At 35.5% G+C, this 14,761-nt stretch overlaps 1 protein-coding gene across 6 annotated transcripts in view; it reads left to right on the plus strand.

Annotated features, from left to right (window-relative positions):
- MYO9A (myosin IXA) overlaps window positions 1-14,761 on the plus strand; it is a 271,647-nt gene that overhangs the window by 221,085 nt on the left and 35,801 nt on the right. For all 6 annotated transcript variants that reach the window (XM_041746477.1, XM_041746479.1, XM_041746482.1 and 3 more), the window contains 2 exons: window positions 1,195-1,306; window positions 3,734-3,795. In XM_041746477.1, the coding sequence (XP_041602411.1) occupies window positions 1,195-1,306; window positions 3,734-3,795 (174 nt within the window). The remainder of the gene's footprint in view (window positions 1-1,194; window positions 1,307-3,733; window positions 3,796-14,761) is intronic.

The raw sequence follows: 14,761 nt of genomic DNA on the forward strand, positions 1-14,761 counted from the left end.
CTGTTAACTGTTTTGTCAACTTTTTAAAAAAGATTTGAGAAAGAGAGAGACTATGAGCAGGGGAGGGGCAGAGGGAGAAACAGACTTCTTGCTGAGTAGGGAGCCCTATGATGTGGGGCTCCATCCCAGGACTCTGAAATCATGACCTGAGCTTAAGGCAACTGCTTAACCTACTGAGCCACCCAGGGCCCCCATTTTGTCCATTTTTAAATCAAGTTAATCATCTCGTTATTGAGTTGTAACAGTTCTTCATATATTCCAGATAGAAGTCTAGATAGAAGATAAACAGTTTGCAAAGATTTTCTCTTGAGTCTGTGGCTTATCTTTATCTTTTTAATGCTACTGCACATTTTAATGAAGCCCAGAACAACGGATTTGATGCAAAGTTCATTGGTGTGATTTTAGATTCCATATTTCAGTTAACCTTTAAGTTACCATTTGTAGAGTTTTGATGTTGTATTATTTTCTGAAAGGACTTTTAAATTACTTGTCCATTTTCCAATTTCATATCTGTATGAAGGCAGATTTTCTTCATGTATTTCAAACTAAACTGCATAGTGCCAACATACTGAATGTAGAAATGGATATGAGAATTTCTTTTATTAATCCAGACATAAAAGAGATTTACAAAAATGTAAAATACCCATCCTTTTGTCACCACTTTGATTTAACCTATATAGTTGTTTTTTCATGAAAATGTACTCACGTTACATTGTAATATGTTTAATGTTAATGTCAAGTGAATTGGATAAATACTTGAAATTTATTTGAGTTTTAATTTCGAATATAGTATATATCAATAGGTATGACTCATAAACAAGTTCTTTGAGGTCATTAATAATTTTCAAAAATGTAAAAGGCTCTTGAGGCTAAAATAAAATTTGAGAACCATTGCTTTTATTATTTTACATGCTAAATTCAGAGTCACATAAGACCGCTCTCATATGTTTGTAGCATTGCTTTCTAATATTCATACAAGTTGGTCTTGTTTCTCTACCGGATTGTTAGGTTTTTAAAACAAGGACCCATATGTATTGCTTTTATTCATTTTCTCAGAAGATCGTGTTTATTCCTGGAATAAGTGTCCATTGAATACTTAGCAAGGGATTGAAGGATTTCCTATTGGCTGACCATGTTAGGGCAGCATTTACTATGTTGGCTTTAACATAAATAGCTATAATTTTTTTCATTCAGGTGGAAGAACACAATGGTCACATCTTTAAGGCTACCCAGTATAGCATCCCTACATACTGTGAGTACTGCTCTTCTTTGATATGGATAATGGACCGAGCATCTGTTTGCAAATGTAAGTATGAATGATGTTTTTTTTTTCTTTTAAAGGATTTCATCCAGCTTTATCGCATTAATTCCAGACATTTCACCATGAACCTCCTGTTTACTCTAAAATCTTGTCACATCTGGCAGAACCCATGTACTTTGTTAGATGCCCATACATCCATTCTTTGAAGCGGAAAATAAAGTCCAGAGACCTGAACTGACTTCCCCAGGTTTTCAGGGGTCCCATTTTAAGCTTGTGACTAAGAAGGGTCCAGGCCCCTCTCTCTGAACTCACAGCCAAGCCACTCTTCTAGAGTTTTTTTTTATCCACATCTAATAACCTGAGAACTCAATTTGAGTTTCTCTGAAGCCAGAGAAAGAGCTGCTCTGAGGGAAGACCTCTGCCCTGTCATCGTACTGTTACGGTGTTTATTACCCAGTATAAGTTTTGAGGAGTTTTTTTAACCACTTGATATTTCTGTTTTCTAAGTTTACTTACATCTTCTTTTAACATAAAGGAGTAATTTACACTTCTTGATTCTTCAGCCACCTTTTACCATACTCTTTGTATACCCAGACCAGGTATTTTAGATATTGTTTGCTCATTGTATTTGTGGCTTACCTTATCTGAAATGCTTTTCTCCCAGATGTTTGACTATTTCAATTAATTTATGTCTCGACTCAAAGGTTACCTCTTAGAGAACTCTTTCCTTACTCTCCTGTTGAAAATGCCACCTTGTCCCCCTTACTCAGTTTAATAATTGTCATAGCGCTTATCACTACCCAAAATTATAATAAGTATTTGTTTTGTTTGTCAGTCTGTCCACTAGAATGTATGCTCTGCAAGGTCAGAAACTTAATTGTTTCTTCTGTATCACTAGTGCCTAGCAGTGCTGGTATTACAAGTTTTGGTAAGTTTTTACTGGGTAGATAGTTGGATGAGTAATGAAAAAATTATTAGATTATAACCAAAAAGATGCTTTTTTCTACTATAATCTTTTCATCAGAATGTATAAGTCCTAGAATGTGAGTTGAAACTTTTTATAGGTCACCTTAGTTCTGGCTTACAGAGGACCTTTAGTTTATGCTTTTGTCATGCCATACATCTACTGTGGTGCTTTCAGTAATTCTGTGAGGTTTTGCTTACTAGTGGACCAGAATTGAATGAATGAAGTGTTAGGAAGGGCTTGGTGCAGTAGGACAAGAATGAAACTCATGTTTGCCTCAGTGAAATCACCATTATTGCTTGAAATGTTCACTTGTTCTGACATTCATTAGTGGTTTCTTTTTTTTATTATCAATAGTCTAAAAAAACAGTGAGAGAAAAATAGGAAGTAGTTTGCTATTAACTTGACAGTTTAATGTTAGTCTGAAGCCTGTAAGTTTGGTTCAATTTTGTTTTGAAACTGAAAATGTGGGACACCTAGGTGGCCCAGCAGCTGAGCGTCTGCCTTTGGCCCAGGGTGTGATCTCGGGGTCCTAGGATTGAGTCCCACATTGGGCTTCCTGCAGGGACCCTGCTTTTCCCTCTGCCTATGTATCTGCCTCTCTCTTAGGGTCTCTCATGAATAAATAAATAAAATCTTTAAAAAAAACCTGAAAATGTAAGAAATCTGCTTTTTTTTGACTTGTGTGGGCTTGGTTTGATTTCTTAATAGAATTAACTAATTATGATTATACTGGTGATTTCATCAGCAGAATTATATGGCCTCCCTCTCAGCCTTGAAAACCCCACATTGTACTTTAGAAGTTCAAGGATATTTAGGTGTTTATATCCAGGAGCCAGAGCTGGTGTAGCAAAATGACATAGGTCAAATATATTTCAATATTCTCCTCTTACTACTTCTTCCCACTTGTCAACTGCCTAGCCACCTTGTTCTCTCCTGCTCAAGGAATAATTTCTCTTCTGAACATTTACTTTATCTTGTCTTCCCAGTCACAACTGATACTGTTGATGTTCTGGTTCCTCAGAGCTCTATTCTGAACTTTCTAAGATTATAAGGCCTCTCTTCTATCTTAATGTGCTATGTACCTTGTTTTTATTTCAGTAAGTGTCTTTGGCAGTGATGCTTTTCTTATCCATTGGAATGAGTATTTCTGGCATTTGAGCAGATTGTGGAGCAAGTATATTAGGAGAGCATAAAGACTAATTTGTGAATCAAGCCAGAAAGAAAATATTCTGTAGGAATATGGTGGGAGCATACGAAAGCTTTTTCAGAGACAGAAGTTAGAAATTTTAGGCATATTTTTCAACTTCATTTTTCTAAATAGAATATGTTAAAACCCTTTTTTTATTCTAACAGCATACCAAGTACGTATATGATATTATAGCAGTATCATGTTTAAAGAAAAAAATTAATCCAAAATAAAGTTTTTATAATAAAGTAAAATTTTAAAGTTCTTGTCATTGATGAACAGATTTCTAAAAATGCTGCATTCTTACCCTGTTTTTCAGTATGCAAATATGCTTGCCATAAGAAATGCTGTCTAAAAACCACAGCCAAGTGCTCTAAAAAGGTAAGAAATTATCACCTATGAATAATAAATAACAGATATATTGATCTTCTCTGCCTTGTGAAAGAAATCAAGTCCTCTTTGATGGTTTTATAGAACAGTGGTTTTCAAACTTTTTGGCCACAAGTGACAGAAATATATTTTGTGTCATGATCCAGCATACATATATAGAAAGATATATTTGTATAATTGGGTGGATTTTCCTGGAACTATATGTACCTTTACTACTTGGAAGAGCTACTAAACTGATTTCACTGCTAATAGTTTGTTAAAACACTGCTTTTAAAGATTGCCTACTTCATTAAATACTCATAAGTCTTCCTCAGAATTGTCTTGAAAGTGGTCGGCTATAACTAAAGATTTTAACATTAACAGCAAAATCCACCAGCAGTCCATTGGTGTTTTTGTATATTTCTACTTGGATATGTAGAGATCTAAAAGATACTAAACATGTATTATGATACTTTATCTTCAAGGAAACATTGATTTTTTTAAAGATTTCAGGCTTTCATTGATATATAGTCATTAAAAAAATTTATTAGTCATATATTGATGGTTGCGACAATACTATGCAAATCTGAACTGTAATATAAATGTGTGTGTATTATTTACAGCCTATGTACAGAATTTGCATCTGTTCCAAATTAGTTGACAAATCATGGCAAGGTACAAAGTGAAATTTTATTCAAGGCTTAAAATACAATGAATGTGGGACATTTGCTTCCAGCTAAGATGGAGTAGCTTGTGGCAGACTAATCCATGCTGAGAATATCTGAAAAAATTGTTGCTGGCACATCAGAGAGCTGCCCAATCAGATTGGACTTTTGGGATGTTGCTCCTAGAGAGAAGATAATTGCAGAGTGATGGATCTGTCTGTGAGAGGTTTTTCTCCTAGTGGGAATTTGTCCATTTTTGCTGTAGCACAAGAAACCAAGGTTCAGGGTAGAGGGCTACATTCAAGAGTTATGGAAGTCAGCAAAACTTTTAGGAATTTCATAGGACTATGGAGATAAAATGTGGAGTTTGGGATTGCCAGGACCTGAGGGACCATGATCCAGACTTAACCCTGAAATTCAGAGGTTTTTTTCCTTCAAGGCATTTTCTGAATTCTTAAGCTACATAGGATAAAAGGCTAAGAAGCTGGATAAAAAAATGATTTTTCTGTAGTTTCACATTGCTAAGGAAAGAAAAACTGGAGTTGTAATGATCTACCTTCAAAGAGAGACTCTAGTGAATACCCTACACTCTAAATGAGACCTCTGAAGAGCTGTACTCTAGGAAAGGGAGTGAATCATTGATAGGCTGGGCTTTATAAAACCTGAAAACTAGCTCTGAGGCAGTCCATGATTAGATTAAGATGGTTCATTCCTTAATTTGGCTACCCTCCAGAGGATGTACCCTCTTTAAAGAGAGATTACATCACTTATTAATTTGTTCATATATAATGTTAGATATTTTAAATAATATTAGATATGAGACTGAGAAAAAAACCAAGTAGACAATAGATTCATGGATGACTCAGTTACTGAATTACCAGACATGTACTTAAAATTCTTTAATATGTTGAAATAATAGGTAAAAAGAAAAATTCTTTTTTATCAGAAAATGAAAATACACATTTAAAACAGGGACAAATGGAGATTCTAAAAAATAAAGGCTTTGCAGCATATTGGTCATAGAGAGGAGAAGATTGGTGAACTGAAAAATAGGTCAGTAGAAATACTCAAGTGCAGAGATCAGAAAGTGAATGGGAAAATACAGAAATAAAGATGAGACGTACAGGAAGGGATGAAAAGTTCTTAAATGTGTGTAATAAGAGTCCAGGAAGGGACACCTGGGTGGCTCAGCGGTTGAGTGTCTGCCTTCGGCCCATGGCGTGATCCTGGGGTCCCGGGATTGAGTCCCACATGGGGCTTCCCACATGGAGCCTGCTTTTCTCTCTGCCTTCTCTGCCTCTCTCTCTCTCTCTCTCTCTCTGTGTGTGTGTGTGTGTTTCTCATGAATAAATAAATACAATCTTAAAAAAAAAAAGAGTCTAGGAAGAAAAGAAAATGAGAGAAAAGCAACATTTTAAGAGATAATGGCCAACACATCAAGTCACAGGTTCATAAACTATTTTTTAACCTAAAGTGGGATAAATACAAAGAAAGCCACACCAGATGCACAGTGCTCTAAATGAAAGAAAAACGAAGTTCTTAAAAGCAATCAGAGTGGGGAGAAACATTGCTAACAGAGTAGTGAGAAAGACTGACAACTGTCTTCTCAACAGAAACAATGGAAGTCAAAAGACAGTGTCCTGGCGTATTTTAAGTGGTATAAGAAAATAAAGCTAACTCAGAATTCTGTACCCTATGACAGTAGCCTTCAAAAGTGAAAATGATTTGAAGACATTTCCAGACAGAGACTCAAAAATCTGTCCCCAGCAGACCTGCACTAAAAGAAATACTAAGTAGGTACTCTAGGCAGAAGGAACATGATCTTGGATGGAAACAGAAATGCAGAAAAGAATGAAGAGAAATACAAAGAATAAATAATACTTGTAAATCTAAATGAATATTGACTATAAACATAATAATAATGTCTTGTGACACTTAAAATTTAGAGTTGACCCTTGAACAACTGAGGTTTGAATTACATGAGTCTACTTACATGGATTTTTTTTTTGATGAATACAGTTCTGTAAATGTATTTTCCTTATGACTTTCTTAATAACATTTTCTTTAGCTTACTTCATTGTAAGAATACAGTATATAATACATATAACATACAAAAGTGTGTTAATCGACTGTTTATGTTATCATTATCAGTAAGGTTTCCAGTCAGCAATAGGCTATTAGTAGTTATATTTTTGAGGACTCCAAAGTTACATGCAGATTTTTGACTCTGCGGGGAATTGGTGCCCTTAATTCCCACATTTTTAAAAGGCCGACTGGATATAGAATTAAAATGCCTGACAACAACAACAACAACAACACAAAAGTTAGTTGGGTAAATGGAGTTAAACTATTCTAAAGTCCCTGGGTTATTGGGGAAGTGGCTAAGGTGTTAAAAATACGTTAGACTTAAATGTGTTATGGGTATTTGTTATAGTCTTTAACCACTAAGAGAATAGCAAATGAATATATATTTTAAAAGCTAATAAAGATGGGAGAATGGAAAAACAAAAAATTTTTGATCAATCTAAACAAAGACAAGAAATGAGAGAAATAAGCATAAATTAGGTCAGAAATGAAAATACGTAGATTGGCAGGTACAAGTCCAAATATATTGGTGATTACTTTGTTAATAGGCAAGGTGCTTCCAGTTAAAAGACAAGGTTAAAGCCAACCGAAAATTCTTGATGATATGCTGTTAACAAGCAACATACTTAACTATAAAGATACAGAAAAGTTATAAGCGAAATGATAGCTATAACATGCAAAGACTAACCAAAGAAAGGTGATACTGCTATACTAATATTAGAGTGTATTGTAGGGCAAGAAACATTACTTCATATAAAGGTGTTTCATAATGATAAAATGGTCAACTTGTCAGGGAGATATAAAAATTCTAACTTCAGAAGAGTCTTGATATTATTGCTTCAATACCTAACATGCTAAAATTTAGTAAGAATGTAAATGATATGAAAAACAAGATGAAAAAACTTGAACTAGTTGGCATGTATTGAACCCTGCATTCTACAGCTGCATGCATACAGTCTTGTGCACTTGAAAGTGCACATGGAACATTTGAGAAAATTTATCATATGTTGGGTCATAGAGCAAGTCCCTACAAGTTTCAGAGGTTTGAAAATACCGAGAGTACAGTTTTTGACCAGAGTGAAATTAAGTTCTAAATCAACATAAAGATAACTAGATAATCAATAGTCAGGTACTTGGAAATAAAACAATATTCTTATAAATTATAATTAAAAGATTTTGAACTGAATGATAAAATATGACAAGGTACAAAAGTGTAGGTATATCAAAAGTTATGATTAGAGGACTACTTACAGCTATTTTAAATGCATACAATTAGAAAGTATACAAAGACAGAAATGGAACTTCTATTTCTGAAAAATAACCTCAGCAAATTTAATCAAAAGGGCAGTAGAAGGAAGATAATAAAGAGAAATAAATGAAATCAAGAGCATTTGTTACAAGATAAAAATCTAGAAAGCCAAATTTTAGCTCATTGAAAAGACTAAAACAGTGGATAAGCTGTTAGCAAGAGTGATCAATAAAAAGAACTTCTAAAAAAAATTATCATAAAAAATTCATTTATCAGTGCAGATACTGTATATATTAAAAAGTAGTTAAAGGCTATTAATGGATACTCTGCTGATACTTACAAATTTGAGAATTTAGATTAGTAGGTAAATTCCCACCAAAACGCAATTTAGCTAAACTAAGAATAAATAGAAAATCTGAAGAATCATATCAATTAAAATAGTCAGCAATTGAAAATCTCCCCACAAAGAAATTTCAGGCCTGATAGTTTGATCATTGACTACCTCCCAGTAATTAAAAAAGAAGCAATGTCAATTTTCTATAAACTCTGCTAAAGAATGGTAAAGGAGTAAATATGTCATAACTTTTTTCCCCTCAAATTGACTTAAGTAGATAGTGAAACCTTGAAGTCAAACATGAAGGAGGATATTACAATAAAAGAAAATTGTAGGTCACTCAACATCACAGCATAGATATATTGTCTAGTTGTCTGGTTATCTTTATGTCGATTTAGAACTTAATTTCACTCTGGTTAAAAACTGTACTCTCAGTATTTTCAGATATATAGGTCTTAAAATCTTAGTACATTGAATCTGTGCTAATGGAAAAAAATGGGGAAAAATACCTTGTGATAAAGTTGGCTTTTATTCTATGAATACAAAGTTGTTTATCATTCAAAAATCAAGTGATACGACTTCCTGGGAAGATGGCAGAGTAGGAAGATCCTAAACTCTCCTTGTCCCCTGAATACAACCCTGAATACAGCTAGGTAACACCCTCATCAGTGTAAATAACTCAGAAAAATGACCCAAAGATTGGCAGAACAGGTTCTCCATAGCTAAATGTAGAGAAGAGGCTGATCGAAGAGGATAGGCAGAGAGGACATGTGGTGGGAGCTAAATGGACCCACAGGACTGTGTGGGAGGAAAGGACTATACAGCATGTAGAGGGGAGAGGATCAGACCCCACACTAGGCACCCTAGACTTGGGGTACTCACATGGGAAAAATCAACCCTCATAGCATTTGGCTTTGAAAACCAGAGGGACCTAACAGTCAGTGGGGCTTAACCCTGGAAATTTAGAAAACAGTGACTTGGCTCTGGGGGAACTTGGAAGGTGGAGCCCTCACATTTAAAGAGACAGAATAACAAACGGCCCTGCTGAGATACAGCATAGAAGCAGTAGTTTGAAAAATGCCCAGGGAATATAGGAAGGAGATTTCCTAATCTCAGAGCATGTGCTGGAGAGGCAGGGCTCTTTGGGGGACTTCTCCAAGAACAGAAGAATTGGTGAGTGCCATTTCCTTCCCTGTCCCCAAGCCTAGAAACATGGGCACCTACGAGAGCTAGTGCTGCAAGAACTCTTTCCACCTAGCTTACTAACAGTGTACCTGCCTCCATGTTCTCCTGTGGAAATGCCCCCCTCCAATATACCGTTGGCCAGAGCCCATCAAAAGTTGTACCATGAGCCTGACAGTATGCAAGTGGCCATGACAGGAACCAGTACCACTCCAAAGTGATTCCTGCTCCAGAGAGAGTGAAATATAACCATGCACACCAGTACAATTGCATGCCCTGCCCACAAACAAAAGCTTCTCGGGGGACAACACAGGGAAAGCATCCTATAGTTTAGTGCTACTGCATCTCTGGCAAGCCCCTGGTCTGATTCAATTCAAGCCCATGGTGGCCCCAGACTGGCCCACGAACAATATAGGGACCAAAACCTGCCCTCAACAGGCAGAGAAAGCCATTGTAGATAACTGGACTGAAGGCAAACATGGCTCAATCACATTAGCAGGGTGCATGCAAAACACATAGGAGATACCCCTGAAGCACCAGGTTCTGGTGAACAGGAGACATTGCACTCTAAGCCATTATAGGACCTCTGTTTTATAAAGCTACCACTTTCAAGAGCAGGAGATGTAGCTGACTTTCCTAACACATAGGAGCAGACACAGAGAGTTAGGCAAAATTAGGAGACAGAGGAATATGTCCCAAATGAAAGAATAGGACAAGATCACAGCAAGAGAACAGAGATAAGTAATATGCCTGATAGAGAATTTGAAGTAATAAGTCATAAAAATACTCACTGGATTTAAGATAAGAGGGGAAGACCTCACTGAGATCCTCAAATGAAAATGTGAAAAATAACCAGAGATTAAGAACATAATAACTGAAGTTAAAAATACGTTAGATAGAATAAATGGTAGATTCGAGGAAACAGAACAGATCAGCATCCTGGAGGACAGTGATGGAAAGTAATCAAACTGAACAGGGGAGAGAAAAATAATAATAATAATAAATGCAAATAGACTAAGGGAACTCAAGAACACCATCAAGTATAATAGCATTCACACAATAGGGACCCCATAAGGAGAAGAGCGAGAAAAGGGGCAGAAAATTTATTTGAAGAAATAACAGCTGAAAACTTCCCTAATATGGAGAGGGAAACAAATCCAGATCCAGGAAGCACAGAGACACCCCAACAAAATCAACCTTAGGAGGTCCACATGAAGACAGTTACTAAAATGGCCAAAAATATTGATAAAGAGATAATATTAAAGGCAGTCAGTGATGGGTGCCTGGGTAGCTCAGTCATTTAAGTGTCTATATTCAACCCAAGTCATGATCCCAGGGTCCTGGGATCAAACTCCGCATTGGGCTCCCTGCTCTGCAGGAAGCCTGTTTCTCCCTTTTGTTCTGCCTGCTACTTGCCTTGCTTATGTGCTCTCTCCTCTCATTTCTCTCTCTCTCTCTCTCTCTCTCTCTCTCTCTGTCTGTCAAATAAAATCTTAAAAAAAAAAAAAGACAAGAGAAAAGAGATGGAAAAAACAAAGGAAACCCCTTATGGCTCACAGCTGATTTTTCAGTAGAAACTTTGAAGGCCAGAATGGAGTGGCATATGATACAATGAAAACTGAAAGAAAAAAACCTGCAACCCAGAATACTCTATCCAGCCAATTATGAATTGGAATAAAAGGAAAGATAAAGAATTTCCCAGACAAACAAAAGTTAAAGGAATTCATCACCACTAAAGTAGCCCTACTTAAAAGGGGACTCTCACTGAAAAGGAAAGACCATAAGTAGGAGGAATAAGAAAATAGCATGAAAGCAGTAAAAATTAGCATACCTATAAAAATCAGTCAAGGGACTGACAAAAGATGTAAGATGTGACCTAAAACGTGGTCATATACCTAAAACACGGGGAGTAGTGATGAGTAAAGAATGGGGTTAAGTTTCAGTGACTACCAATTTAATATAGACTGTTAAATGCATAAGATGTTATTTATAAAACCTAATGGTAACCACAAATTATAAACCAGTAATTAATATGCAAAAAGTAAAGTGAAAAGAATACAAGTATATCACTAAAGAAAGCTAGCAAACTGTGAGAGAAGAGAGCAAGAGAAGAAAAGAACTATAAAAACAACCATAAAACAAGTAACAGAATGACAGCAAATACCTACCTATCAATATTTACTTAGAATGCAAATGGACTATAAATGCTCCAATCAAAAATCATTGGGCGACAGAATGGATAAAAAAAAAAAAGGTCCCATGTGAATGCTCCCCACAACAGACTCATTTCCAACTTAAAGACACCTGCAGATTGAAAGTGAAAGGATAGAAAGGCATTTATTATGCAAATGGAAGTGAAAAGAAAGCCAGGTTAGCAATAGTTGATATTGGACAAAATAGACTTTATTATTTTTTTAAGATTTTATTTATTCATGAGAGACACGGGGGCGGGGGGCAGAGACACAGGCAGAGGGAGAAGCAGGCTCCATGCTGGAAGCCTGATGCGGGACTCGATCCCGAGACTCCATCTGAGACTTCAGGATCATGCCCTGGGCCAAAGGTGATGCTAAACCACTGAGCCACCCAAGAATCCCCCAAAATTCACTTTAAAACAAATACTGTTAGGGGCATCTGGCTGGCTCTGTCAGAGGAGCATGCAACTCTTGATCTCAGGTCATGAGTTCAAACCCCATTTAGATATAGAGATTACTAAAAAAAAAATTAATAAGTAAAAACTTAAAAGTAAAACAAAGACTATTAGAAGACAAAGAAGAATATTATGTACTCATAAAAGGAACAATCCAGCCAGAAGATACAATTGTAAATATTTATGCACCCAACATGGGAGCACCCAAATACATAAAGCAGCTAATAACTAACATTAGTAATTGTTAGTAATACAATAATAGTAAGGGACTTTAATAACCTATTACATTAATGAATAGGTCATACAAACAGAAAATCAATATGGAAATTGTGACTTTGAATGAAACATTGGACCAGAGGAATCTAAAGATATGTACAGAACAGTCCATCCCAAAATAACAGATATACATTCTTTTCATTGCACATGGAACATTCTGCAGAATAGTCACATATTAGATCACAAAATAAGTCTCAACAAATTAAAAAAGATTGAAGTCATACTGTGTATCTTTTCTGACCACAGCAATATAAAACTAGTAATCAACAACAAGAAAAAATCTGGAAAGACCACAAATAATACATGGAGGTTCAGTAACATGCTACTAAACGATGAATGGGTCAACCAAGAAATCAAAGAAGAAATTTTAAAAAACACGTGGGGATAAATGAAAATGAAACAGTCCAAAATCTTTAGGATCAGCAAAAGCTGTTCTAAGAAGGAAGTTTTAGAGTAGTACAGGACTACTTCAAGAGGCAAGAAACATCTCAAATAACCTGCCCTTATACCTAAAAGAGCTAAAAAAGAACAACAAAACCCTAAACTAGTAGGAAGGAAGGAAGATAGATTATAGCAAAAATAAATGAAATAGAAACTAAAAAAGCAGTAGAACAGATCAGTGAAGCCAGGAGCTGGTTCCTTGGAAAGATCAACAAAATGGTACATTTTTAGCCAGACTCATAAAAAAAAAAAAAAAAATTAAAAAGGACTCCAAATCAGAAATAGAGAAGAAATAACCACTGACAACACAGATATATACAGGATTTTAAAAGAGTATTATGAAAAATTGGGCAACCTAGAAGAAATGGATAAATTCCTAGAAATGTATGGCCTCCCAAAACTAAATCAGGAAGAAATAGAAAATTTGAATAGACCAATTACCAGCAATAAAATTGAATCAGTAGTTTAAAAAAAAACAAAAACAAAAACAAACAAACAAACAAACAAACAAAAACTTCCAACATACAAAAGTCCAGGACCAGACAGCTTCACAGGTGAAATCTACCAAACATCTAAAGAATAACTAATACATATTTTTCTCAAACTACTCTAAACAAGGAGGAGGAGGAAAGCCTTCACATTCGTTCTGTGAGGCCAGCATTATCTGGATATCAAAACCAGATAAAGGCAGTATAGAAAAAGGGAACTACAGTATCTCTGATAAATATAAATGCAGAAATCCTCAACAAAATATCAGGAAAATGAATCATTCAGCAATGCATTAAAAAAAAAAATCATTCACCATGATCAAGTAGGATTTATTCCTGGGATACAGGGTTGGTTCAAATTTGAAATCAATGTGATATATCATATCAGCAAGAGAAAGTATAAAAACCATATGATCATTGCAATAGATGCAGAAAAAAGCATTTGACAAAGTATACCATCCATTCATGATAAAAGCCTTCAATAAAGTAGGTTTAGAAGTACATACCTCAATATAATAAAGACCGTATATGAAAAACCCATAACTAACATTATATACTCAATGGGAAAAAAACAGAGCTTTTTCTCTAAGGTCAGGAACAAGACAAGAATGTCCACTCTCACCACTTTTATTCAATATAGTATTGGAAGTCCTAGCCACAGCAATCAGACAAAAACAGAAATAAAAGGCATTGAAATCGGTAAGGGAGAAGTAAAACTTTCACTATTTGCAGAAGTAAAACTTTCACTATTTGCAGACGACTTGATAATATAATTAATAGAAAATCTAACAACTCCACCAAAAAAGTGCTAGAACTGATAAATGAATTCAATAAAGTTGCAGAATACGAAATCAGTATACAGAAATCTGTTGTGTTTCTGTTTACTGATTGAAGTAGCAGAAGGGAAATTAAGAAAACAGTCCCTTTCGGGAGGTGAGCAGGGAATGGGCTAAATGGGTGATGGGTATGAAGGAGGACACTTGCGGTGAGCACTGGGCATTATATGTAAGTGATTAATCACTAAATTCGACACCTGAAACAAATTTTACCATATAGATTAACTAACTAGAATTTAAATTAAAAAATTGAGGCAGCCCGGGTGGCGCAGCGGTTTGTGCCGCCTACAGCTCAGGGTGTGATCCTGGAGACCTGGGATCGAGTCCCACATCAGGCTCCTTGCATGCAGCCTGCTTCTCTCTCTGCCTGTGTCTCTGCCTCTCTTTCTCTCTCTGTGTGTCTCTCATGAATAAATAAATAAAATCTTTAAAAAAATAAAATAAAAAATAATTTTAAAAATTGAAATAAAAATAAAAATACTGAGTATATATTTTTACTGCCAAATGGAGAAAAAAATCCCATTTACAATTGCACCAAAAATAATAAAATAACCAAGGAAGTGAAAGTCCCATACTCTGTAGACCTATAAAAACACTGATGAAAGAAATTGGAGATGACAAACAAATGGAAAGATATTCTACGCTCATGGATTGCAAGAACGAATATCATTAAAATGTCCATTCTACCCAAAGCAATCTACAGATTTATTGCAATCTCTCTCAAAATACCAGTAGCAGTTTTCAAAGGACTAGGACAAATCATCTTAAAATTTGT

This window comes from Vulpes lagopus, chromosome 2 (assembly GCF_018345385.1).
Source record: "Vulpes lagopus strain Blue_001 chromosome 2, ASM1834538v1, whole genome shotgun sequence".
In the NCBI taxonomy this organism is placed as follows: Eukaryota; Metazoa; Chordata; class Mammalia; order Carnivora; family Canidae; genus Vulpes; species Vulpes lagopus.